This window comes from Eimeria tenella, genomic scaffold, assembly GCF_000499545.2.
Source record: "Eimeria tenella Houghton genomic scaffold, Eth_scaff156, whole genome shotgun sequence".
In the NCBI taxonomy this organism is placed as follows: domain Eukaryota; phylum Apicomplexa; class Conoidasida; order Eucoccidiorida; family Eimeriidae; genus Eimeria; species Eimeria tenella.
This window is the reverse complement of record NW_013541528.1, coordinates 9,825-32,983: the sequence shown is the minus strand read 5'-3', so window position 1 is coordinate 32,983 and position 23,159 is coordinate 9,825. Positions and strand designations below refer to the sequence as shown.

The window sequence follows — 23,159 nt, the reverse complement described above, 5'->3', positions numbered from 1 at the left end:
CTGTTGCTGCTGCAGTTCTCGACGAAGCAGATAAGCTGCTGGAGGCTGGCTGGGGGCCCCAGCTGCAGCTGCTGTGGGGGGCCCTAGCAGCAAAGCAGCAGGGGGTTTTTGTAGCTGCTTCGCTCCCATCCTCTCTTTTAGAGTTTATTTCTTTTGGACTTCAAAACCCTCTTTTCGTCCAAGTCCACAAACCCTCGCAGCTCAACCAAACCCTTTTCCTCCGCTTCCTCTTCGCCTCCCAAACCCTCAAAGTCCCAGCCCTCCTCTACCTCCTCCAAGCCCTCCAAGCCGTAAACCCTAAACCCTAAACCCTAAACCCTAAGCCCTAAGCCCCCGAATGCCCTGCTGCTGCTGCGCCCGTCCACGCCGCAGCTGCTGCGGCTGCTCGATGCGCCAGGGTTTGCGCCCACTCATTGCCCAGGGTTTAGGGTTTAGGGTTTAGGGTTTAGGGTTTAGGGTTTGCGTTTCAGGGGGAGCAGCAGGCGCTGGTGTTTGTAAACACTCGCCACCAGGCGGAGTTTTTGAAATTAGTTATTTTCAAAACCCTCAAAATAAACCCTTTGATTATTTACGGCTCGATGGAGCAAAGAGACAGAACCGCCAACCTCGCCGCCTTCCGAAAACGTAAACCCTAAACCCTAAACCCTAAACCCTACACCGTAGGCAGGGGCGCGGCGGGCGCGGGTGGCTGGCGGGCGAGGGTTTAGGGTTTAGGGGTTGTGCGTGTTCGAGGGTTTGCAGGCCGGTCTTTGTTTTTAATTGTCACCGATGTGGCAGCAAGAGGAATTGATATTTCTGAACTTCCTTTTGTAATTAATTTCGACTTTCCAGCTTCTGCTCGGGTGTACGTACACCGCGCGGGCCGCACCGCGCGCGCCGGGAGGTGCGCATACACCCCAGCGCCCGCCGCGTTCTTCCGCTCATTTCGCGTTTGTGTTCGTTCATTTTCATTTGTTTATTATTTATTTATTATTTATTTATTATTTATTTATTGTTTGTTTATTATTTAGTTTTTATTTTGTCATTTATTTCCCATTTATTGTTCATTTTTTTGTCTATTTTTGCGCTTTCCAGAGAGGGCTGCGTCATCTCCATCACCACCCCCGAGGACTTGCCCTTCGCCTTCGACATAATGGCTTTCGTGGGCGGGAGAATTGTCCCTTTGGCCCAGTGCATGCAGCAGCAGCAGCAGCAGCAGCAGCAGGTGCGGGAGGAGGCGCAGGAGGGAGAGGCGCAGGAGGCCTCAGCAGCTGCGGCGCACGGCAGCGCTGCAGCAGCAGCAGCAGCAACAGATGCTGATGCAGACGCTGAAGCAGCAGCAGCAGGTGCTGATGCAGACGCTGAAGCAGCAGCAGCACCGGCAACAGCGGAAGCAGCGTCGCCAGCAGCAGCAGCAGGTGCTGCTGCTGCTGCAGCAGCAGCAGACGACGACAGAGAAGGAGCGGCAACAGAGGCAGATAATACAGCAGCAGCAGCAGCAGCAGCAGCAGAACTGGGTCGCGTGTCTACAGGAATTTATCCCTTAGGAGCTGCTGCTGATTTGGACTTGTTTCAAGAAGCTGTGTCTTCTTGTCTGCAGCAAGACCTGGAGGCGCAGTCGCTGCAGCGGTCAGCAGCAGCAGCAGAAAAGCTTTATTACAAAACAAGAGCAGCAGCAAGCAAGCAAGGCTGTCAAAGGGCGAAGCAGCTGCTGCAGGAGGTGGGGGGTCTTTTGCTGCTGTCGGCGACGCCCTTCACGGAGCAGCAGCTGCTGCCGTTGCTGCAGCGGAAGCAGCAGCAGCAGCAGCTGGCGCTGCAGCAGCAGCTGCAGCGCCTGCCCCCCGCCCAGCAGCAAACGCTGCAGCAGCTGCTTCAGAAGCAGCAGCAGCAGCAGCAAGGGGTGGATGTGCAGCTGCTGCAAACCATGAGGCGCTTTAGACCCAGAGTGGGGGTCCAAGGCAGCGTTTTGAGTGCAGCAGCAGTAGAAGCCATCAGCAGCAGACAGAAAGAAAGAGCAGCTGTTGCTGCTGCTGCTGCAGCAGAGGAAAGGAGACACAGGAGAGCCATCGAAGACTCTGACGCTGACGACTCAGACGAGGAGCTGCTGCAGCAGCAGCAGCAGGGAGACGCTGGAGACGGCAGCAGCAGCAGCAGCAGCGGGCTCGACGAAGCGCAGCAGCAGCAGCAGCAGCAGGGCGCTGGCGGGTGCAACGCTCTGCATGCGCTGGAAGCAGCAGCAGCAGCAGCAACAGCAAAGCGCCGGCGAGTCAGCAAAAGGAGACTACAGAAAGTGGCGAAGGAGATGGGCGTGGACCCCAGAGCAGCAGCAGCAACTGCAGCAGCAGCAGCAGCAGCAGCAGCAGCAGCAGCAGACAGCAGCAGCAAAAGTGAGAACGTCTTCGTTGATGTGTCTCCAGAAGCAAAAGCAGAAGGAGAACATGTGATGCTGCAGCTGCAGCACCAGCAGCACACAACATATGCAGATGAAGAAGCAGACTTGAGGCGGGCCAAATACCAGGAAAAAAGAAAGTAAGCAGCAGCAGCAGCAGCAACAGCAGCAGCAGCAGCAGCAGCAGTAGCAGAAGCAGCAGCGGCCTTCGCTGGACTTTGTGGTGTATGTATGTACTGCTGGGGAAGTAAGTGGAAATGAAAAAAAGTTGAATTAAAATCCAAAATTTAATTTTCTAATTTTCATCAAATTTGAATCTCGAAATGAAGAAAATGCAATTATAAATGCATGCAAGTGCAGATAGGGAAACAAATGAAAATTGAAATGCAGCAAAAATGGAAAAGTTGAAATTTGTGAAACATTTGCATTTATGGACTTCTTTTTTGAATTTTTCGGGGAATGGACTTTAATTCATTCCAAAAATGCAAAACTTTGGGAATTAAAAGGCAAATAAATGCAGAAAATGGAAAAGTTCGGAGATTTGATTTCCACTTCGCATTTGAAACGGAAAAAGACTTCAGGTGTACGTACACCCCGGCGCGTACTTCAGGTGTACGTACACCCCAGATCTGCATGCAGGTGTACGTACACCCGAACTTTGCATGCAGGTGGGACCCGAAGAAAAGAAAATATGTTTTAATGCGAATTGACAGTGCTTCTGGATTGGCAGTAAAAAGGCAAAAAAAAGGAGAAAAAGAAGAAAGAAAAATGCAAGTTTCAAACCTTATTTTTTCTTTTTTTTCTTTTTTCTCCTTTTTGGAGTCTTTTTGTTTCCTTTTTAATCTGCGTTTTTTGTCCTTTTTGTCTCCTTTTTTTCTCCATTTTATCCCCCTTTTCTGTCTCTTTCTGTCTCTCTTTTTTTGTTTCTTTTTGTCTCTTTCTATTTCCTTTTTCATCTCCTCTTTTGTCTCTTTTTTTGTTCTTCTTTTGTCTCCCTCTTGTCTCTTTTTTGTCTCTTTTAATTCCTTTTAATTTCTTTTAATTTTTTTTAATTTCTTCAAATTGCTTTTAATTTCTTTTTACTTTTTATTCTGTTTCTCTTTATTTCGTTTTTCTCTCCCCATTGCATTCTTTGCTTAGCCGCACTTCAGCGCCTCCCCCAAACCCCAAACCCTAAACCCTAAACCCTAAACCCTCGATTTGCGTGTTTTGGGGCCTCAGCAGCTGCGCCTTTCGCTACGCCCAGTGGTGCAAAAGGACAAAACAAAGAATTCAAAAAGTGGGGGAAATGGAAAACCCTAATCTCAACCCCCCGGAGCGCAGCCGCAGCCGCGCCAGCCGAACAGGTCAGCAGGGTTTAGGGTTTAGGGTTTAGGGTTTAGGGTTTGGGGGTTAGGGTTTAGGGTTTGGAGGGCTGGTGGTATTCGGAGGACGCACACAAGGGCCATTGGAGGCCTCAGAGAAGGCGTCGCGTCGAGGGTTTGAAAACTAGGACTTAGGGTTTAGGGTTTAGGGTTTAGGGTTTGTTGGTGTTCAGAAGAGCCTCCAGATACTGATGAATCTCCCAGCAACAAAATTCGCTTCTTGCCGCTGCATTCCAAACATCTAGGTAAGGGTTTAGGGTTTAGGGTCTAGGGTTTAGGGTTTAGGGTTTCAGCAGCATCTTTAGAGGCCCCGGGCTATTCGTCCACCGAGGCGTGACTGCTGTGCTGCTGCTGCTGCGTTGCTGCTGCTGCTTTGCGGCTGCTGCTGCTGCTGCTGTTTCAGCGGGGTTTCTGTCCACCTGAGCTGGCTTTGTTTTTTTTCTATCTTCATTCCGTTTAGTTATTAATTCCTCATTCATCATTATTTATTTATTTATTTATTATTTATTTATTATTTGTTATTTATTTATTTATTTACGTGTTTATTTATTTATTTATTTAGGCATTAAAGAGGCGCTGCAGAAGGGGGCCCCGCTAACTCACAAGCAGACTCGAATTGCAAAGAAATTAATCCAAAAAGAAATAAATTTAAATTCAAAAATGAATTTGCAAAAAGGCAAAAAGAACAACCCTGAAGTGTACGGACAGCTCAAGACTGTGCAGCAGGTAAAAACGAAAAAGCGCATTTTTGTCTTTTTTTTGTCTTTTTCTTTTTTCTCTTTTTACTTCTTGTGCGTTTATCTTTCCTTTGGTTCTTTATTTCATTGTTTTTCTTTATTTTTGTTTCCTCTTTTGTTTATTTTAATCTCCTTTTTGTTTATTTTTTCATTTTTTCTTTTGTTCCATTTTAGAGCAGCGCGTGCTGCTGCTTGCGACTCTGTTTTAATTCCTTTTTTTGCTTTTTAAACTCTTTCAACTTGTTTTTGTTTTGATTTTTTAATTCTTTTAATTCCTTTTTTAATTTACTTCCATTTAGCAGCTCTTTTGCATGCAGATTGCAAAAGGCCGAAAACGCGAAGAGCAGCGGCGGCTGAAAAACGCCCCCAAAGGCAAAAAAGGAGCAGCAGCAACAGCAGCAGCAGCAGCAGCAAAAAGCAAATGGATGAAGAAGCAAGCATTCAAAATCGCGAAGAAAGGAGCCCCCAATAGATCGTTTGCAATCAAAAGAGTGAAGAAGCGCAAAACGAGGGTTTAGGGTTTAGGGTTTAGGGTTTGGGGGCGGGTGGCTGCGAACCCGCAAACAAGGGTTTTGCTGATGGGCGCATGCATTTGCACTTTCTCAGATATTCATAAATGCACTTTAATGCATTTTTAGTTTGCAAAATATATTTTTGTCAGTAAATTCTTCAAGAGAGACACAAGTCTATTTGCACAATATGTTGGGGTGTACGTACACCCGGAGCTGTCCAAGACAAAACCCGAAATTACTTCGAAGTGAAAACTTGGTTTTAAACAATTCGCTGGGACTCTCGAGTTCTGCTTTCTAGGGTTTAGGGTTTAGGGTTTGGGGCGGGCTGGGCGAGGCGAGAAGGGTTCGCCTTTAGTATTTCAGCTGGCCTGCTGAGGTGTACATACACCCGAGCAGCGAGAAGCAGTTTTTTTCGAGCTGCTTTTAAAGTTCTTCAAAGTGGAATCGAAAGGAGCGTAGAGGGGCTCGAAGAGACGCAAATAAGTCGCTCTTCGAGCCCCTCTGCTTTTAAGAGGTGCAGGGGCTGCTAAATAATTTATTTCAATTCTAAAAGGTGAAAAAAATGGCGAAAAACGGGGGAAAAGGGGTGGTGTCCGGGGCGGGCACGTCTAGTGTATGTACACCCCGCGGCAGGTGACCATACACCGGAGGCGGCGCGGAAAGCGAGCGAAAGCAGCGGGAAAAGGGGGGATTTTGTTTCGTTAAATTAGATTTTGGGGTTTAAAAGGGTTTATTTTGCGGATTTAGAGGTGAAAAGTGTAAAATGGGTTAAAAAGAAAGGCGGTTTCTCGGTGCGGGTGGCGGCGGGTGTACGGACACCGCGCGTGGGGCGCCGTCAGGGCATAATTTTGGCGGCTATTTTTCGCCTTTGTGTGCTTTGGCATAAATAATAAATGCATTTAAGATAGCTGGATTGCGAAAGGCGAGAAAAGGAAGTCCGGGGGGTGTGGCGAGGTGTAATGCAGCAAGTCCCCTAGGTGCCGCGGCAGCATGCTGCTGCTGCTGCTGCTGCAGGGGGGGAGTTTGGGCGTTTCTCTCCGCGAGGAAGTTTAATTTGGAGAAGAATTGAATTTAAATTGTCTTTATTTTGTTCTTTAGACTTTTTGAAACCCCAAAGGACAAACAAACTGCCCTGCGTGGTGCTGCGGGGCTGTGTGGCTGCGAGGGCGTCCGCAGGCTGGGGTGTATGTACACTTGAGTCTTCGGCTGCTGCTGCTGCTACCCAAAAACCAGCTTTAGTTTCTTTCTGGGCAGCTGCTGCCTCTCCCGCGCCTCGCGAAGGCTGCCGCCGCTGCTGCTGCTGCTGCCCGCCGCCGCCGCTGCTGCTGCTGCTGCTGCTGCTGCTGCTATGCTGCAAGACCAGCAGTCCCCCGCTGCCCTCCACCCAAGGGCCCCCAAAACAATGGACCCCCAGCCTCCGGGGGCCCCCGGCCGCGTGCTGCTGGCTTCTGTCTCCAACATCAAGTACCCTGTGGACTTGGATTTAATTCACCACCTCTTTTCCAGATTCGGAGAAGTCGAGAAGGTGAGCTGCAGCAGCAGCAGCAGCAGCAGCAGCAGCAGTGGGAGGGGCAGAGGCAGGGGTAGGGGTAGAAGCGGAGGAGCCAGGGTCGCCGGGGAGCAGAAGCAGCTGCTGCTGCTGCTGCAGCAGTTGCTGCAGCAGCAGCAGCAGGTGCTGCTGCTGCTGCTGCTGCTGTGGGTGTAGGGGGTAGCGGGAGACGAGGGTTTGGGGTTTGTGAGGGCTTAGGGTTTGCCGGGGGTGTGTGGAGCTGGGGCAGAGGCGCGTCGAGCGAGGGTTTGCTGAGGGTTTAGGGTTTAGGGTTTAGGGTTTAGGGGTGCCTAGAGTGGCCCACTAGTCCCCACTCCCTGACCAGAACGCGGAACGCCTTCAGCAACGCTTCCAAGCAAGCAGCACCCCTTCTAGGGTTTAGGGTTTAGGGTTTAGGGTTTAGGGTTTAGGGTTTAGGGTTTAGGGTTTAGGGTTTAGGGTTTGCAAGCTCCCGAAAGGACTTTGACACCCAAGCGTGCAGCGAAAAGGCGCGTCGGGCGGCGGCTGCGCGCAGCGCGCTGCCCAGGGCCCAGGGTTCAGGGTTTAGGGTTTAGGGTTTAGGGTTTAGGGTTTGGGTTTAGGGTTTAGGGTTTAGGGTTTAGGGTTTGCAAGCTCCCCAAAGGACTTTGGCACCCAAGCGTGCAGCCAAAAGGCGCGTCGGGCGGCGGCTGCGCGCAGCGCGCTGCCCAGGACCCCGGGTTCAGGCCTTCCCCCTTAGGGTTTAGGGCCTTGGGCCCCGGTTGGAGGGCTTGGCGCGCAAGTCGAATTCGTTGAGGTTTCTTCAAAATACGCCGAGGTCTGGGGGTACCCAGGCTGCCCCTGGTGCTGCTCAGTTCGCCACCGCGGTCCAGGCCCAGGAGGACCATTCCCCCGTCATCATTGTCTACAACATTCCCGCCTCAGTCAACATCCAGATGGTCTGCTGCTGCTGCTGCTGCTGCTGCTGCCGTGCTGCTGCTGCCGTGCTGCTGCTGCCGTGCTGCTGCTGCCGTGCTGCTGCTGCTGCCGTGCTGCTGCTGCGATGCTGCTGCTGCAATTCTGCTGCTGCAGTGCTGCTGCTGCGATGCTGCTGCTGCAATTCTGCTGCTGCGGTGCTGCTGCTGCAGTGCTGCTGCTGCGGTGCTGCTGTGCTGATGCTGATGGTGCTGCTTGTGGCGCTGCTGCTGCTGCTCTTGGTGCTGTTGCTGCTCCTGCTGCTGCTGACTTTGATGATGCTGCTGCTGATGCTGCTGCATTTGTTTGTTTTGCTGCTGCTCCAGTTTCTCTTTGCCGGTGCTCATGCTGCTGCTGCAGTTTGAACTGAATTTGTTTCCCTTGCTGCTGCTGCTGCTGCTGCTGCAGCTGTTTAACCTGTTCAGCTTATACGGGAGTGTTTTGCGAATTAAAATTTTAAAAGAAAGACCTGACACTGCTTTGATTCAATACGCCCTTCCTTTCTACGCAACCATTGCCCAAAGACTCATGCTCGTGAGGGTTTAGGGTTTAGGGTTTAGGGTTTAGGGTTTTGTTGCTGCTGCGCGTTTGGGGTTTTTGTGGCCCGAGTTCTCGTGAACAACTCACTGCAGAACTAATTATTTATTTGTTTTAATTATTTAACTTATTTAGTTTAATTTATTTTATTATTTAATTTAATTCATTTAATTTAATTAAATTTATCTTACTTATTTTATTTTTGTTTTAGGGGGCAGTTTGCGAAGGCCAGGAGCTGCAGATGACCCTCAGCCGCAACAAGGAAGTGCGGCTGCCGTCAGCAGCAGCAGCAGCAGCAGCAGCAGCAGCAGATTCAACAGCAGCAGAAGACGAAAAACGCACTGTGGCTTTTACCATGAAGGACCAAAGATACGGGGTGAGCTGCTGCAGCTAGCTGCTGCTGCTGCTGCTGCTGCTGCTAACTGTTGCCGTGGGTTGGTGCTGCTGGTTGCTGCTGCTAGCTGCTGCAGCGGGTTGCTGCTGCTGCTGCTGCCGCAGCTAGCTGGCTACAGTGTCAAGTGCAGCTAGCTAGCCAGCTAGCTAGCTAGCTAGTGGGAAACATGCATCTAAGTGGACGCGTGAACGCCTGCTGCCTTTGCTGCTGCTGCTGCTGCTGCTGCTGCTGCAGGCTGAAGACATAGAGAAGTATGTGAAGAGCGCATGCAAGCCGACGCGGACAGTGTTTGTGGCGAACATTAATGAAGCAGCAACAACAGAAGACATAATTGAATTGTTTAAACATCAGGGAAAAGTGAACAAAATAAATTTCAAAAAGCCGAAAAACGAAAACAGCAAAACCAAACTCTGCATCATGGAGCTCGAAAGCGAAGAAAAGGTAAAGTGCTTCCTTTTGTCCCGAAAATATATTCAATTTAATTTAATTTCAATTTAATTTATGTCGTCTCTCCTTTTTATTCTTTTTTCATTTTATTGTTTCCTTTTCCGCTTTTCCTCCATTTTGAATTTTGCGTTCAAACGCGGGGTGTACATGCACCCCACGTGCGTGTTCGCTTTTCAGAATTCCGTTTCTCCACTTTGCCCTTTTATATTCATATTTATATTTATTTTTTGCTGTATTTTCACGTTTTATAATTATGTTTTATATTTGTGTTTCTATTTTATATTTATCTTTGCAAGATACCGCGTTTGCAGCACCTGTACCTACACCCGGTCAGGCTTTTCAGTTTTTGATTTGGAATTTGTTTCGTCATTTCGCAATTCCAGTTTCATTTTAATTTATTCTTTGTTTTATTTTTAATTTTATAATTTCAAATTATATTAATTTGTTTTATTTCAAGTTTTTCAATTTTAAATTTATTTCCACTTTTTGTCTTCAGGCGATTAGCGCCGTCATGCATCTCCACAATTACGATTTCATGGGCAGGTCACTGAAGGTGGCTTTTTCCAAAAGCGTTATTTAGCTGCAGCAGCAGCAGCAGCAGCAGCAGTTACTGCAGCAGCAGCAGCAGTTACTGCAGCAGCAGCAGCAGCAGCAGCAGCAGTTACTGCAGCAGCAGCAGCAGCAACAGCAGCAGCAGCTACTGCAGCGGCAGCAGCAGCAGCTACTGCAGCGGCAGCAGCAGCAGCAGCTACACCCGCAGCAGCGAGCAAAGCGGCTGCAGCAGCAACAGAGTGATGGGGAGGGGCGCTACTGCTGTTGCACAAGCAGCAGCAGCAGCAACTGCAGCAGCAGCAAGAGCGGCTGCTGCGTATATGAATATGCATGCGCACAAGCAAGGAAGTGGATTGGTATTTAGATTGTTGCTTACTAATTTAAATGTAAATAAATAAATAAATTATTTAATTATTTATTTATTTATTTATTCGGTGAGGCTTTTTCTCTGCTAAACAAATTCCTAAATAGCTGCATCGCAAATGTGCCTCCCGAAGCTGCAGGCTCGCGGGTTTAGGGTTTAGGGTTTAGGGTTTGGGGCTGTGGGGCCCCGGAGCGCGAGCTGGAGCGGGCGGGGGGGTAGTTGTGTTTCAAGGGTTTAGGGTTTAGGGTTTAGGGTTTAGGGTGGAAGCAATTTAAATACACAAATTGAAAAGCAATTAATTAGAAGTGTAGACCAAAGAGCAGCAAAAAGACTTTGGAAGACTTTGCTGCTGCTGCTTCTTCTTTATTGTCTGCAAATGCAAACCACAACAACTCCTTTGGGTGGACCACTGGTCACGCGCTGCTGCTGCTGCTGCTGCAGTTGCTGCAGCAGCAGCAGGAGTCGCAGCGGCAGCAGGAGTAGCAGCGGCAGCAGTTTCTGCGGCAGCGCCGGCGCTTGCAGCAGCAGCAGGAGCAGTTGCAGCAGCAGCAGCAGCGTTTCCTGCAGCAGCAACAGCAGCAGCAGTTGTTGCAGCAGCAACTCTTGGAGCAACTTTATCTGCGGTTGCTGCTGTTGCTGCTGCCGCAGCAGCAGCTTGCAGCAGCAGCAAGCGCAGCAGGTGCTGCAGCAGCAATAGCGCACGCTGCAGCAGCAGCAGCGCCAATTGCTGCAGCGACAACTCGTGGAGCGATTTTATCTGCATTTGCTGCTGCTGCAGCAGCTGCTGCAGCAGCAGCAGCAGCAGCAGCAAATTGAGCGTTTCTTTCTTCTTTGGTTTTGCCTCATTTTGATTCAAAATGAACAAAAGAGCTGCAGCTCTAAGTTGCAGTTACAATTAATTGTTTATTTCATTCTTTATTTATTATTTAATTAATTTAAATAATTTAATTTAATTTAATTTGAATAATTTAATTAATTTAAGTTAACCTAATTAATTTAATTCACTTAATTAAATTAACTTTATTTAAATTGCTGCTGTCTTATGAAGCCCTTCGCCGCATATTTTTCTTTTTTCTCTTTTTCTGGATTTCTTCAAACACTTTTAATTTATTTTAAATCCATTTTTAATTTGTTTTAAATTCACTCCTAATTTATTTTAAATTCACTTTTAATTTAGTTTAAATTCATTTTCAATTTATTTCTTTTAATTCATTTTCATTTATTTCCCTGCAAGAAGAAACAAATCGGGCCTTTGCAACTGCTGCTGCTGCTGCTGCTGTTGCTGCTGCTAGTTCTTTGTGGCTGCTGCTGTTGCTGCTGCTAGTTCTTTGTGGCTGCTGCTGCTGTTGTTGTTGGTCCTTCAAGTTCTTTGTCGCTGCTGTTGCTGCTGCTAGTTCACTGTGGCTGCTGCTGTTGCTGCTGCTAGTTCTTTGTGGCTGCTGCAGCTGCTACTGCTAGTTCTTTGTGGCTGCTGCTGCTGCTGCTAGTTCTTTGAGGCTGCTGCTGCTAAGGGCAATTTGGCTGCAAGAATAGTGTCTCCCTTTGTTAATTAAATACTTGACATCCAAAGAGGGAGAGGCTGTGTCCCTTTTTACAAAAAGTGCTGCTGCTGCTGCAGTTGCTGCAGCAGCAGCAGCTCTTGCTGTTGCAGCTGCTGCTGCGGCTGCTGCAACCCTTGCACAGCTGCAGAACAGTTGCTGCTGCTTTTGCAGCTTTTGCTGCTGCTGCAATAGCAGCAGCCGCTGCAGCAGCTGCTGCTGCAGTAGCAGCAGCAGCAGCAGCAGCAGACGCAGCAGCAGCAGCAGCTCTTGCTGCTTGGAGTGTATATACGCTAGCTAAATCGGCTTTCGTGTTTATACACCTGAAGCGGCCATTTGGATTTGTTGGATGTTCATTTGAATTGAATTAATTAGAGAATTAAATTAAATTAATTTAATTTAATTTAATTAAATTTAGTTAAATTTAATTAATTAATTTAATTTAATTTAATTCTCTTCACTTCTTCCCGAGGTCCACAGACAGCCTGGCGCACAAAAGCAGCAGCAATTCCAAAATGTCTTTTTATTAAAAATACCTTAAATTAAAATTAAAATACTTTTAAATTAAAGTTAAAATACTTTTTTTGTAAATAAAAGATATTTAATTAAATTCTAATTTAATTTTGCCTTTAAAGCCCCGAGCTGCACTTTCAGGAGATCTTGACGCAAGCGCAGCAGCAGCAGCAGCAGCTGCTGCTGCTGTTGCTGCTGTTGCTGCTGCTGCTGCTGCTGCTGCTGCTGCTGCACTTGCCTGAGGATCTTCAAGCTGGCGTAGGCTCTGTCTCTGTCTGCTTTTTCTGGAAACTCCAGAAGCATTTCTTCGTGGCTTTTCAGCACAAGAACTGCAGCAGCAAAATTGCAAAGCTCCATCAAATAAATAGGTAAATAAATGAATAAATAAATAAATAAATAAATATATGGTTAATTAATTAATTTATTTATTATTTAATTTATCCTTAGAAGTGTTTAAAGTTCAAACAGCGGATTCGGCGAAATCGGAAAAACTTGAAAGTGAAATAAATTTTGGATTTGAATAATTCAAAAAGCCCCAAAACACATGCAGATGAATTTTAACTTTTTTTTTTAAAAGTTTGCAAAACGACGAAAAGATGAAAAAAAGAAAAGTTGAAATGAAAGAAGACGGACCCAGTCCTTTATCGAAGTTTTCGAAGAAACTTTTTTCTTTTTCTTTTTTTTCTTTTTTGAAAAAATCTTCTGCTTTTAAAATTCCGCGAATGTCGGCGACGGGGAATTCCGGAAAAGGACTTTCTGCAGAAGTGACTGCGATGTTCTGAATTCAAAACAAAATCAAAAAACATTTTGTTCTTTTTGAAAAAGAGAAGGCAAATGCACTTTAATTCAGTTTAATTCAATTTAATTCAACTTTGTGCAAAAAGAATTTAAACGAAAAAATAAAAAAAACGAAAAAAAACGAAAAAGAAACAAGACAAGTAAATGCTTTTTCGAAATTTTCAACTTCTTTTTTTCACTTGATGCATTTCTCTAATTAATTTGTCGTTAAATAAATTAAAATAAATTAGTCATTTAATTTAATTGAAGAGGAGCTGAAAAAGGTGACGATGGGGTCCACCCAGGTGACTCCGAAGCACTAAACCCTAAACCCTATTTTAGGGTTTAGGGTTTAGGGTTTAGGGCCGGTGCATCCAACTGACCCAAGTAGTCATCCTAATTGAATAACTGAACGTATAATTTAATTTGTTGAATTATTTCCATTCTTCATCGCAAATAATCAGACAATAAATCAAATAAAATAAGCAAAGAATTTTTAATTAATTAATTTAAATAAATAAATAATAAAATAAATGAATTAATAAATAACTTCGCAAATTCATTTTAATGACTCACCAGCAGGTGCCGGTCCATTGAAAAGACAGCAGTTGAAGTTTTTTCTGAAAAGAAAAAAAGAAAATAAATATAAACACAAATAAATAGATAAAAACAAATAAAAATAAACAAAATGAACTAATAAATTAAATTAATTAGTGAAGAAAAAATAAAAAGAAAACAACAACTGATTTGCGTCCTATACCCTAAACCCTACTTTCCACTCTGCTCAAGACCCCCGGGCACGCCCCCAAACCCTAAACCCTAAATTAGGGTTTAGGATTTCGGGTTTAGGGCCACTGACCTTTGTAAATGTCCACGAGGGTCACCTCAAACCCTGCAACAGCTTCTTTTGCAAATTCTTTCACAAGTGCCTGCAGCCTTTTCTTCTCCTTGGCCTAAACAAAAAATAAAATAAATATTGTATTTTATTTTATTTTATTTTATTTATTTTGTTTCATTTTATTTTATTTTTAAATTGCTTTTTTAATTCATTAAAAAACGCTTTTCGAATCAAACAGTCCAGACGCAACAGCTCAAACGGCCAAAATAACTAGGAGACGACGACAGCTGGCTAGCTGGCTAGCTAGCTGGCTGGCTAGCTGGTCAGCTAGCTAGCTAGCTAGCTAGCTGGCTAGCTAGCTGGCTGGCCAGACGTATAGCTAGTTGAGTGGCTACCTGGCTGGCTAGCTGAACATGCGGCTACTTGGGTGACTAGCTAGGCCACTCGCTAGCTAGCTAGCTAGCTAGCCAGCTAGCTAGCTGCCTATTAACCTGGCTAGCTAGCTAGCTAATTACCGAGACTGTCCAGCTCCCAGCTAGCTGCGCAGCTAGCTGCCCCCACTTGCTGCCTATCGAGCTATCCATCCAGCTCCGTGGGCAGCTAGCTAGCTAGCTAGCTAGCTGGTTGGGCAGCTAGCTAGCTAGCTGCCCACCCAGCCACCTAACCGCCCAGAGACTATCAAAGCTAGCCACCTACAAGCTAGCTAGCTACGGCCAACTGGCTGGCTAGCCAGCTACACATCTAGCTGCCTATTTAACTAGCTACCTAGCTAGGTAGCTAGCTAGTTAAATGGCTAGCTAGCTAGCTAGCCAGCTAGCTGTTTCACCTTTTCTGCTTCAGACATGTCGCTGAGTCTCCTAATCCCTGAGGGTCTTCGCATCTCTTGGCTTTTTGCTTCGCCATTTTCTTGCTGCTGTGCTGCAGCATTTTGCTGCTGCTGCTGCTGCTGCTTGTGTCTAGCTGAAGGCAAACGCTGCGGGAGAGGCTCTGCTGCTGTTGCAGCAGCAGCAGCAGGGGCGGGCGGGCTGCTGCTGCGCTGTTGCGTGAGCTTGCTGCTGGACGCGATGCTGCTGCTGCTGGGGGCCCTCTTGGAATGTTTTGCTGCTGCTGTTGCTGCTGCTTCGGCCGGTTCTGCTGCTGCTGCAGGTGCGGATTCGGTGGAGTTCCTTTTGCTGCTGTTGCTGCTGTTGCTGCCGAAGCTGCGCGACAGCGAGCTGCTGTGCCTGCGGGGCACGCCCTGCTGCTGCTGCTGCTGCTGCTGCTGCTTGTGGTGCCGCAGCAGCTCCTGCTGCTCGCGAGAGCGCCGCAGCGACTCCTCGAGTCTGTACACCTCAGAGCTCACGCGGCTTTTGAGTTTTCTATTTTGCGATTTATTTCTTTTTGCTGCTGCAGCAAAAAGCAAAAACATTGAAGCAGAAGCAGCAGTTTGTTGCTGCTGCTGCAGCAAAAGGCAAAAACATTGAAGCAGAAGCAGCAGTTTGCTGCTTCTGCTGCAGCAAGAAGCAGAAGACATTGAAGCAGAAGCAGCAGTTTGATGCAGCTGCTGCAGCAAAAGGCAAAAGACATTGAAGTTGTGAGCAGAAGCAGCAGTTTGCTGCAGCTGCTGCAGCAAAAGGCAAAAGACAAGCAGCAGTTTGCTGCAGCTGCTGCAGCAAGGAGCAGAAGACATTGAAGCAGAAGCAGCAGTTTGCTGCAGCTGCTGCAGCAAACGGACTTGCAGCAGAAACGCAGTTCAAGTTGCAGCAGCACTTTTCTTTTTTCTCCTTCTTTTCTTTCTTCTTTGCATGCAACTTCTTGATAAATTTTAAGACCCTAATTAATTAAAGTTTAGTTATTTTCAAATTCCACTTTTCAAAACGCAAAATGAGTCCAATACACTTCAGGAGGTTTCCGCGCGCGCGAGCTTCGGGTGTATGTACAGCCCAACTCGCGTCGACAGAAACACGAAAGGGGAAATTCAAAATTAAAAAATAAAATATATTTATTTTCTCAATTGAAATAATAAATATCAAAAAAATACTTAATTATTATTAAATAAATGCAAAAATAGGATAAATAAAACACATTAATTCGATGCATCGAGCAAAATCTAGGGTTTAGGGTTTAGGGTTTAGGGTTTAGCTTAGCACCTCTTGCCAAGCTAGGCGCATCTGCGCTGTCGCTTTCGAAATCCAGTAAGTCGTCATCTGCAGCAGCAGCAGCAGCAGCAGCAAAAAGATAAAAGCAATTTTAAATAGTTTTTAGAGGAAAACAAAAGAGAAAACTAAAAAAGGAATCGGTAAGTAAACATTCCAAAAAGCTCCGAAATTAAGAATTCGGATTTAAAAAGAAAAGAGAAGCAGCACACAAAATGGTCCCCTCGTCTTTCTGCTAGGCTGCTAAACCCTAAACCCTAAACCCTAAACCATAAACCGAAAACCCTAAACCCTAAAGCGTTAGAAGCCAACAGGTCGCGCCAGGGCTGCAGCAAAACAAATTGGTGTCTGCTTAGCCCCCATACTAGCTGTCAACCTCCGCAAACCCTAAACCCTAAACCCTAAACCCTAAACCCTAAACCCTAAACCCTAGGCCCACCTGATAATCCTATGTGCGCAGCTATGCGGTCGTAAGGGGCCACCCCCAAGTCAGCCTCATCGGTGCAGCAGAAAGAGCACAAGTCCATTTTGCTGCGGGTTGTGCTGCAGGTGCAGAGGCTTAACTGCTGAAATCAAAGGATTTGCTGCTGCTGCTGCTGCTGCTGTTGCTGCTGCTGGTGCTGCTCCGGTTGAGGCTGCTGCTGCTGCTGCTGTGGAGTCACAGAAGGCCTTGACGTCGTCCCGAAGTACATTACTGCCCCTTAGTGCCGCAAAGGCGGATCACTTCATTGTCTGCGCTGCTGCAGCAGCAGCAGCAGCAGCAGCGGCTGCGGGACCAGCAGGAGGCGCTAGGCGGCGCTTGTTGCTGCAGTCCTTCAGCAACAGCTGGTGAAACAAAGAAGAAAAACTTGAAAAATAAAGTAAATAAGTTAAAAGCAAAGAACGAAGGAAGTAATCGAGCTTACAGAAACCGACATGAGACGGTCGCCGCGATGCAGCCGGAAGGCTCCCCGCAGAAAGCTAGGGAAAGCGGCTGCTAAACCTGCACATTTCAAGCTCTCTGGGAAATCCAAAGAAAAGGTACTTGTATTTATTCTGTTGCATGCAAAAAGAGCAACAATTACCCGGTGAACTGCTGCTGATCGGCCCCAGGTGCTCTCGCGGGCCGCCGCAGTTCTCGCTGTCACGGAAGCCACCCGCCACGACCAGTGGACTTTTGCGTCTTTTCCCCCCAACTTTTCCTGAAAAAGACTCAAAATAATACTAATAATGCACTCTCCGCGTTTCGAGAGTCAGATCCTTTGGTTTAGTAGCAGCAGAAGAAACGTGAACGGCCACCTGCAGCACTGTCGAGTGTCGATACACCCGGCGCCGCCGCCGCAGCGGCGAAACTTGTACTTTCAGTTTCCTGCAGAATTACAAGAATTATTTTGAAAAGTAAATTCTATTTTCGCAATTTAAGTGTTTTATTTTACCTAAATGGCCTCTTTCTTCCTCGCTACCCGCGCTCGAGCGGACTGCCGGCCGCCGCCGAACCAACGTGAAATAATTCAAGTTCTCATCTTCTGCCTTTTCGCTTTTTCGTGCAGATTGTTTGCAGAAAAATCAGCAGCAGCATCGCCGCAAGTTTTAATTTTAATTTTCAACGCGAATGGCGAATAATGGAGTGTAAGAATGGACTCACTTATTTGCCTCCCGTTTCGCGAGTTCGCAGGTCCGAAGGGCCTTTTTGGCACTTTTGAGGTTCGAATTTTCCACTGCTTACTCCATTTTCTCTCATTTCTAAACCCAAGTGCATGCAGCAGCTGCTGCAGAGAGTTGGAACTGGAAAAAGCTGCAAAAGTTTTGCTTTCAGAAGAAGTGGCAAACAGTTTGAGGCGAAGTCAACAAACCAAGTTGCTGCATGCAGCCCCAAGCCGCCATTCTAGCCAACAGCGGCTTTCGTGCTGCTTTTATTGCATGCACCAAGAGGGGCTTTTAATGCATTTGTGGCATTTCAGATTTATTAATAATATATTTTGCAAATATGCTTTTTTTCCAAGTTTGCATTATTTTATTTTTTTTTGTTTTCTTTTGTTTTATTTGCATGCGTTTTGGATATTTGCTTTTACGCCTGTTAAAAAGCAGCTGCTGCTGCAGCGGTTCGTTTGCTGCTGCCGAGCTTTTGTCCTTAGTCCAGAGCTGCTGCTGCTGCTGCTGCTGCTGCAGCGTCCCCTGTTGATTCGGAGCTGCTGCTGCTGCTGCTCTTGCTGCTGCTGTTGCTGCTGCTGCAGCAGCAATCTTCTGTCTCGTTTGCTGCTGTTCATGTAATCAACTCTGTTGTCTTCGGGCTTCCCAAAAAGAAACCACCAAAAGAGTCTTGCTGCTGCTGCTGATGCTGGTGCTGCTGCTGCCAGTGTTGCCGCTGCTGTCCTCCGCGTGGCATCTGTTGCTGTTGCTGCTGCTGCTGCTGCAGGCGTTACTGCTGCTGCTGCTGCTGCTGCTGCTGCCAACGAGCGAAACGTTACAGCAACAAGTAAACAAAAAGATTAATAAATAAATGAACAAATAAATTAATTATTATCATCATTGTTGTCTTGCGAGTCTGCTGCTTGCTGCACCTGCTGCGAAAAGTCCACGAGGGCCCCCCAGGGGGCCCCCCCCTCGAAGCAGGGCCCCAGGAGGGCCTCGAGGGGGCCCCCCTTCTCCAAAGTGTATTCCAAACCCTTTGTGGTAATTGCTGCCAACGCAAAACAAACAGTTCTGCTCAGCGGCGCAGCAGCTGCTGCGGGAAACCCGTACACCGTGCTGCAGCAGCAGCAGCAGCAGCAGCAGCAGCAGCAGCAGCAGCAGCAGCAGCAAAGGGGAGCGACGCACCGTTTTGTCTGCTTTATTTAAGTATTAATTGAATCAATTAATTAATTAAACTATTTATTTATTATTTATTTATTTATTTATTTATTTATTTATTTATTTATTTATTTATTTATTTATTTATTTATTTATTTATTTACTTGTTTGTTTGTTTTCCAAAATCACCAAAATGTACTTCAAGACAATTTCACTCGAATGCAGAAGGCAAATAAAGCCCCAATAATAAGAAAACAAAAAGCAGAAAATAAAGAGGAAATAAGAAAAATAAAATGCTAAAAAGAAAAAAACAAAAAGAGAAAATAAAGGAAAATAAGGGACAAAATAAATCAAATACAGGAAAATTAAAAAACACAAATAAGGCAAATGAAGATTATTAATGAAGGACAAAAATGAAAAGCAAAAGGCAATGCAAAGAGGCAAAAGAAGACACAAAACTGCAAATAAAATGAAAGTAAAATGGCAATAAAAAAGTGAATTTTAAATGCATTTAAAGTGCATTTTAAATGCATTTCAAATGCATCTAAAATGCATTTTAAATGCGTTTAAATTACATCTTAAATGCATTTAAATTACATCTTAAGTGCACAATAAAAAAAACGGAATGGCAATTAAATGGCAATAAAATGGCAATAAAATGGCAATAAAATGGCAACAAAGTGGAAATTAAATGGCAATAAAATGGCAATAAAATGGCAATTAAATGGCAATTAAATGGCAATTAAATGGCAATTAAACAGCAATTAAACAGCAATTAAATGGCAATAAAATGGCACAAAGTGGGCAGATAAAAGTCCGCAAAATGTCCAAAAATAGTCCAGAAAAGGTCCACAAAAGTGCCACAAAAACTTTCTAAAAAGTTCACAAAAATGTCCCTAAAATGCACAAAAGAGCTTTCAAAATGCCACAAAACGCCCCCCAAAAGTGCAGAAAAGGTGTAATAAAGTGCCAATAAGATGCCAATAAAATGCCAATAAAATGCCACTAAGATGCCACTAAGATGCCACTAAAGTACCACAAAAATGCCACAAAAATGCCACAAAACTGCCACAAAAATGCCGCTAAAGTGCCACAAAAATGCATTTACAAAAATCACCAAAATGCCACAAAAGCACCGCAAAAGGTCCCGGTAAACTGCATCGAAAGCGCGGCAAAAGTTGAGAAAAAACCCCAAAAAACTGCCAACAAAACAGCAAGAAAAGCCGCTTCAAACTCCCTTCAAAAGGCCTTCAAAAGGCCTTCAAAAGGCCTTTAAAATGCTTCCGAAATGTCTCCAAAACTCTCCAAAAAGCGCCAAAAAAGTGCCAAAAAATGCGCAAAAATGCCACTCAAAACGCCTCTTCTCACTCGAGAAATTGCGCCACTGGAGAGACACTGAAGGGCCGGGCGACGGCCTCGAGCGCAAAAGCCGTCAGCTCTTTGGCCTGAAAAAAATAAATTAAATAATTAAATAAATTAATTTAATTAATTTAATCAATTAATTTAATCAATTTAATTGATTTAATTTGATTAATTCAATTGAATTTGATTAATCTAGTTGGATTTAATTAATTAAATTCGTTTAATGCAATTAAATTGAATTGAATTGATTACAAATTGAAGAAGTTGAGTTCATTTCAAATCATTTCGAATATTTTTAAATTCATTTTAAATCATTTTGAATTTATTTCAAACCATTTTAAATTCATTTCCACTTCATTTCAACTCATTTTAATTCATTTTAATTCATTTTAATTCATTTTACTTCATTTTAATTCATTTTGATTCATTTTAATTCATTGTAATTCATTTCAATTCATTTTAGACCATTGTTTATTCATTTTGATTCACCTTAGATCATTGTTTATTCATTTTGATTCACTTTAGATAATTTCAAATGCATTTAGGATCATTTTAGATCATTTTAGTCCACTTCAGATGATTTTGAATTCATTTTGATTCATTTTAGATCATTAAGAGCTCATTTAAATCCACTTCAATTCATTTAAGGCAATTTTAAATGATTTAAAATGATTTAAAATGATTTAAAATCGTTTTAAATCATTTTAAACCGTTTAAACCATTTAAACCATTGTAAACAATTTTCGACCGTTTACAGTTCATTTTAAACGCACTTTAAACCACTTTAAATCATTTATAGTTCATTTTGAACGCAATTTAATCCATTTTCGGCCATTCAAACCATTTTAAAGCATTTAAATGATTTTAAATCCTTCATAGTTCATTTTAAATAATTAATAGTTCATTTTAAATCCTTTCAAATGGTTTAAATCCGTTAAATCCACTCGACTGGGGAGCCTGTGGTGCAAACCATTTCAAACCATTCAAACGCATTTTAAATTGTTTTAAATCATTTTAAATGCAGTTTAAATCATTTACAGTTCATTTTAAAGCCTCTAAACCATTCCAAACCATTTAAATGCACTTAAACCCTTTTGATGCAACCTAAACCCTTTTAAATGGTTTAAATCCTTCAATAAGGACCTTGGGGTCGTGGGGAAAAAGAGCCTCGTTGCGGAGTTTGTAGTTCGCGAAGAAGTTGACGAAGGCCGCGAGCGCAAAGGCCAACTTGTGGAGACCTTTTTGCTGCTGCAGCAGCAGCAGCAAAGTCTCGCGAGTGGTGCTGAAGAATTTGCTGCTGCCGTCAGCAGCAACGCGCTCCAGCTTGTCCTTTATGAACGCGTTTCCAAACCGCTCCACGATCTTCGCTTTGTACCTGCTCCAAAACACTTTTTAGGGTTTGGGGTTTTGCGGGGTTCGAGGGTTTGAGGGGGGTTTAGAGGGGTTCGAGGGTTTGGGGTTTAGACGGGTTCGAGGGTTTGAGGGGGGTTTAGAGGGCTTCGAGGGTTTGAGGCGGGTTTTGAGGGGTTCGAGGGTTTGAGGGGGGTTTAGAGGGGTTCGAGGGTTTGGGGTTTAGACGGGTTCGAGGGTTTGGGGTTTAGAGGGTTTAGAAGGGTTTAGAAGGCTTTAGAAAGGTTTGGAAATGCTTAGAAGGGTTTTAAGAAGGTTTTAAAAGAGCTTTGGAAGGGTTTTAGAAGGGTTTCAAGAGAGTTTTAAGAGGGTTTTAAAAGGGCCCTAAGAGGGTTTTAAGAGGGTTTTAAAAGGGTTTTAAAAGGGCTTTAAGAGGGTTTTAAAAGGGTTTTAAGAGGGTTTTAAAAGGGTTTGGAGGGTTTGGGAGAGGGGAGGGTTTGAAAGGGATTTAAAATGAGATTAAAAATGGAGCAAAATGGAATAAAATGGATTTTAAAAAATAAAAATGAAAAAGAAACAAAGAAGAAATAGAAAGGAGATGAAAAAGAAATAAAGGAGAAGTAAAAAAGAAAAAAGAATCAAAAAGGAATAAAAAAGAAATAAAAAAGGGAAATAAAAACGAAATAATAAAACAAAATAATAAAAATAAAATAACAGAAAAGAATCAAAAACAAATAAAAAGAATTACAGGGAAATAAAACGAAATAAAAGAAATAAAGGAAATAAAAAGAAATAGACGAAATAAAAAGAAATAAAAGAAATAAAAGAAATAAAAGAAATAAAAAGAAATAAAAGAAATAGACGAAATAAAAGAAATAAAAGAAATAAAAGAAATAAAAAGAAATAAAAGGAATAAAAGAAATAAAAAGAAATAAAAGGAATAAAAGAAATAAAAAGAAATAAAAAGAAATAAAAGAAATAAAGGAAACAAAAAGAAATAAAAAGAAATAAAAAGAAATAAAGGAAATAAGAGAAATAAAAGGAAATAAAAGCAATAAAAAGAAATAAAAGAAATAAAAGAAATAAAAACAAATAAAAGGAAAAAAAAGGAATAAAAAGAAATAAAAGAAATAAAAGGAAAAAGAAATAAAGGGAATTAAAAAGAAATAAAAAAGAAATAAAAAAGAAATAGAAGGAATAAGAAGACATAAGAAGAAATAAGAAATAAGAAGAAATAAAAGAAATAAAAGAAATAAAAGAAATAAAAGAAACAAAAGAAATAAAAGAAATTGAAAAAATTAAAAAATAAAAAAAATAAAAAGACAAAAGCAGCTAAACTGCTTCAAGTAAAACCAAACCAAGTCACCCAACCAATCCAACCAAACCAACCAAACAAATCAAATCAATTAAACCAATTAAATTGAATTAAATTAAATTAATTTAATTAAATTAAATTAATGAAATGAAATGAAATTAAATTAAATTAAATTAATTAAATAAATAAAAAATAAATAATTAATTAATTACCTCTCGACATCTACGGGGACGTGAAGAAGGCAAGGAGTCACTTCGTCCAAAACGCTCCGCAAAAAGCCGCTTATTCTAAACGCAACATTATTTATTTATTTTATTACAATTTATTTATTTATTTTATTATTCATTTATTTATTATTTATTTATTTATTTTATTATTTATTTATTATTTATTTAGTTATTTGTTTGTTCATTTGTTTATTTATCTATCTATTTTCTCTGTCTTATTTTATTTTGTTTTGTATAATTTGTTTTATTTATTCTACTTTATTTTATTTTGCTTTATTTAGTTCTGTTGTATTTTGTTTTGTTTTATTTTATCTGCGTTTTATTTTGTTTCATTCTTTTATTTGGTTTCTTTGATTTGTTTGTTTTGTTTTATTTGTTTTATTTGTTTTATTTGTTTTATTTGTTTTGCTTGTTTTGTTTGCTTTTTCAGCTAGCTAGCTAGCTAGCTAGCTAGCTTGCGAGATAGATATATAGGTAACTAGCTACTGAGCTAGCTAGCTAGCTAAATAGTTGGATGGATGGACAGCTCTCTAGCTAGCCAGCTAGCTGGCTAGAGGGCTAGCTGTGCAGCGGTCCAG

The 23,159-nt window shown here is 43.3% G+C and overlaps 5 protein-coding genes across 5 annotated transcripts; 3 read left to right on the top strand and 2 right to left on the bottom strand.

Moving 5' to 3' along the window:
• Positions 1 to 470: 470 nt before the first annotated feature.
• On the top strand, positions 471 to 2,512 carry ETH_00035290 (ATP-dependent RNA helicase, putative; the record flags this gene model as incomplete). Its single annotated transcript, XM_013373566.1, has 3 exons — positions 471 to 624; positions 742 to 883; positions 1,075 to 2,512. Coding segments are annotated over 3 exons (1,734 nt in total), but the record flags the coding sequence as incomplete, so codon positions are not given.
• A 3,871-nt stretch (positions 2,513 to 6,383) lies between these two features.
• ETH_00035285 (polypyrimidine track-binding protein, putative) lies at positions 6,384 to 6,837 on the top strand (the record flags this gene model as incomplete). The annotated part of the gene is made up of 2 exons (XM_013373565.1): positions 6,384 to 6,564; positions 6,815 to 6,837. The coding sequence occupies 2 exons, from the start codon at positions 6,384 to 6,386 to the stop codon at positions 6,835 to 6,837; spliced, it is 204 nt and encodes a 67-aa protein (XP_013229019.1).
• Positions 6,838 to 7,429: 592 nt separating this feature from the next.
• On the bottom strand, positions 7,430 to 7,810 carry ETH_00035280 (uncharacterized protein; the record flags this gene model as incomplete). Its single annotated transcript, XM_013373564.1, has 1 exon — positions 7,430 to 7,810. One exon carries the CDS (start codon positions 7,808 to 7,810, stop codon positions 7,430 to 7,432), a length of 381 nt encoding a protein of 126 aa, XP_013229018.1.
• A 181-nt stretch (positions 7,811 to 7,991) lies between these two features.
• Positions 7,992 to 9,421, top strand: ETH_00035275 (Neural polypyrimidine tract binding protein, related; the record flags this gene model as incomplete). The annotated part of the gene is made up of 4 exons (XM_013373563.1): positions 7,992 to 7,997; positions 8,212 to 8,376; positions 8,629 to 8,835; positions 9,338 to 9,421. The coding sequence occupies 4 exons, from the start codon at positions 7,992 to 7,994 to the stop codon at positions 9,419 to 9,421; spliced, it is 462 nt and encodes a 153-aa protein (XP_013229017.1).
• Positions 9,422 to 11,907: 2,486 nt separating this feature from the next.
• Positions 11,908 to 16,085, bottom strand: ETH_00035270 (uncharacterized protein; the record flags this gene model as incomplete). Its single annotated transcript, XM_013373562.1, has 7 exons — positions 11,908 to 12,137; positions 12,442 to 12,586; positions 13,162 to 13,205; positions 13,445 to 13,538; positions 14,250 to 14,809; positions 15,553 to 15,609; positions 15,998 to 16,085. 7 exons carry the CDS (start codon positions 16,083 to 16,085, stop codon positions 11,908 to 11,910), a joined length of 1,218 nt encoding a protein of 405 aa, XP_013229016.1.
• Between the last annotated feature and the right edge of the window lie 7,074 nt (positions 16,086 to 23,159).